At 44.0% G+C, this 3,144-nt stretch overlaps 1 protein-coding gene across 2 annotated transcripts; it reads right to left on the reverse strand.

Moving 5' to 3' along the window:
* Positions 1-642: 642 nt before the first annotated feature.
* On the reverse strand, positions 643-2,517 carry RB195_021472 (uncharacterized protein; the record flags this gene model as incomplete). Of its 2 annotated transcripts, XM_064208224.1 has the most annotated exons (3): positions 643-753; positions 838-1,071; positions 2,410-2,517. In XM_064208224.1, 3 exons carry the CDS (start codon positions 2,515-2,517, stop codon positions 643-645), a joined length of 453 nt encoding a protein of 150 aa, XP_064064104.1. The 2 variants fall into 2 exon arrangements, with proteins under 2 accessions (XP_064064104.1, XP_064064105.1); XM_064208223.1 differs by lacking the exon at positions 2,410-2,517.
* Between the last annotated feature and the right edge of the window lie 627 nt (positions 2,518-3,144).

The following is a 3,144-nucleotide window of genomic DNA, read 5'->3' on the forward strand; positions in this document are numbered from 1 at the left end:
CCTAGAATGACCCCAACATTTTCTAGATGATTAAAATTTAACGTCATACTATCCTAGAAAGCGATGAAGCGAAAAAAAACCTAGTTTTTTTTTTCTTCTCATCTGACACATCAACAAAGAATCTGGACTTATAGGTGTACTAGAAATTGATCTAAAAAATGTGATCTTAGTTCTATTAATCAAAAAGTTCTAACTACACCTATTCCATAGGATAAGAGAGAAATGTACTCCTTGTGCCCTGAAGAAGAAATATTTTCAAATCCTCTTTTTTATATGAAGGATAACTATTATGTACACCCAAACACCATCTTGATATCGATTAGCATAGAAAAAGAATCATTATTTTGAGTTTATGCTTCCTTTTTCAAGAATCCTCCAATCAGAAATGTTCTGTCCGTTAAGCACATATTTACTCAGATGTAGTTGTTTATTTTTTTAAACATTAATTTAATCATAAATTGTGTAAGATTTGTATGAATTAGTACATCTTAAAGCACGATAAATTATCTTTCATTTTACATCATACAGACATGAAATCCTACACAACATCATAAGATCAAAAAAAAACAACAAATGATTATGGATATTAAAAAAAATATTTGGTTCGATAACGAGTACTTGTTATTATCTACCAGGGATTCCTTACTTCGGGAAGATATCTGACAGTCGTTCCTCCAGACGATTGCCACTAAATTTATGTTTCAATAGTATGTTGTCGTTGAAAACCAGTACAGGTACGTCATGTTTATATTTCTGGAACAGAAATCGTTTAGAAGGAACAGGAAGTGAACAGGAAGATAAACATCAAATAGTTTGCAGTAAACTTATTCGGCATACCTCAAAAATCTCTGCTGACGCCGTCCTCAAATCCTTCTCCACATAGTTCCAGTCCGGTTTCGTTCGTTTATGATAAGCATCCAGTCGTTTTTTAAAGTATCCGCATAAACTACAGTTCTCGGTAGTATAAAGAGTGAATAGCTTCTGACCTCCAGTACAGTAATGTGTGTACGATAAATGAAGCAACCGACCAAATGGTAGGGTCAACATTTGGAATCTCGAAATGTACTGCATCTAAAATAAACCTCATCTAATCAAACACCTCCAAAATCCACAAAATGACATCTTATTACGATAGCGAACACAGAAGTAAGACTGGAGACAGGAAGACACAAACGAAGTTGTAGGGCAACAGGAAGGCATAGGGCCCTAAGCACTAGAAGTCCCGCTTAAAAGAGAACCACCGTACCTTTCTAACCAGGACCCAACAAAAAAACTGCAAGGAACATGTTCAAATGCCCATGATGCGTCATCATACTGGACCAGAGTCATTTCTGATCTCCACATCCTATAGTCCCTTTGATCTACCCTCTCCGAACAAACCGAGTGGATTTTTCTTGCCTTATTGACAGTGGTAGCGTCTTCGAAGACTTGTGGTGGGTCCTAGTGCGGGCGGGCACGCACTGGTTCATTCTACTTCGAGCCCGAAGGCCCGAGACGCCCTGGGGACCGCTGCCATTTTTCAAGCAGGTCTACCGTATCGTTCCCTTCAGGACCCGATGACCGATCGAACTGCAAAGGACACGTAGGTGTAGCCACGTGTCTTCTTCACTTCATTAGGCCGTATTCGCATGTGGGACTTCCACTTGTCATCTTGTCGTCCTCGGTTGCCTCCTGGATCTACTCACTTCAAGTCGAAGGTGGGTGGATCTTTCTTATCATTCCGGTTATTCCTACGTCCTCGTGGGGGTGTGCAGGGTCCCAGCTCGAGAAGACGTACGCAAGGTTATCCTACTTCGACCCTGGGCGGCTGCTTCGCCCTCGCCACCAGGAGCGTGTCACGACCCGGCGAAGAAAAAAAACTGCGAAAGAGACGTTGGTGTAGGGACGTGTCGTCGCCTCACTGGGTAGGATTCGCCAGTGTCTCTTCCACTAATCATCCTTGGTTGCCTCCCGGATCTGCTCATTTCAAAATGAAGGCGGATGGTTCGAGCAGGCGCGCAAGTTCATTCTACTCCGAGGCCTGAGAATGTGCCACGACCTGGGCACCAGGAGCGTAGTTCAAAGACGTCTATCGTATACTTCCAGTCAGGACCCGACGAAGAGGATTGCGCGGGACACGTAGGATAGCCACGTGTCCTTACCTCATTGGTCGCTCGTGGTTTCTGACTCGTCATCCTAGGTTATCCTCTGGCTCTGCTCACTCCGAACTGAAAGTGGGCCTTTCTTGCCTTCCTCATGACTTCGTCTTCATGGAAGTGTGGAGGGTCATAGCTGGAGGAGGCACAGAGCCGTTCATTGAAGTTCGAGCACTACAGGTGCGCTTCAACGAGGTCTATCAGATCCCTCCGATCAGGATTCCACCGGGAGGATGACTGCGTAAGACACGTAAGCATAGCCACGTGGCGTCACCTCATTGGACCAGGTCCTTGGTGGGAGGGACCGACTCGTCATTCTTGGTTGTCCTGGACCAGTATCTCCTACTTCGAAGGTTGGGCTCTCTGTTGTATCCGATGTCATTCGCTTGTTTTTGTGTTAATTAATATTTTAGGTGCATTCCTCTGGAAGAGTTATACCAATATACATCCAGAGCGTTTCAGGTAGAGACACCACGTCGCCGAGAAAGCACAACAGAGACCCATTCTAATAATGCGTTCTCAAATCTTCATAGATCCTTGTAAGCTTCTCTACCTACAGTGCTAATTTTCCAGAGATTCCGAGGGAAAAATGTAGTTAGGGGGAAGGGCCACTCAGTGGCGTCTTTATGTCTGGAAGTAAATTACTAAATCAATCGGGGCCCTAAGACCTAAGCATTAGTCTTAGAGAGATCTACATCTGTCCATGACATGTGAGCTAAAGTTATTAAGAGGAAAAAATAAGATGAAGCGTCCAGAAATAAGTTCGCCACTGAGTCCCCCCGCAACTACATTTTCCCCGATCCTGAGAAACGTGGATGAGTTTACGGCCGTGGTGCGTTGTCCACCAATGCACGAACGCGTCCGCATTGATGTGCTACGTGAGCATGTCATAAAGTGGTTATGTTCGGCCGTACATTAGATGAGTTTACAATATTTCTTTGAAAACCATTTCTTTGTAGGACCTGTCACGCCAAAGGGACTTTGTGTGACATCATTTCGCACACAACAG

This window comes from Necator americanus, chromosome X (assembly GCF_031761385.1).
Source record: "Necator americanus strain Aroian chromosome X, whole genome shotgun sequence".
Classification (NCBI taxonomy): Eukaryota; Metazoa; Nematoda; class Chromadorea; order Rhabditida; family Ancylostomatidae; genus Necator; species Necator americanus.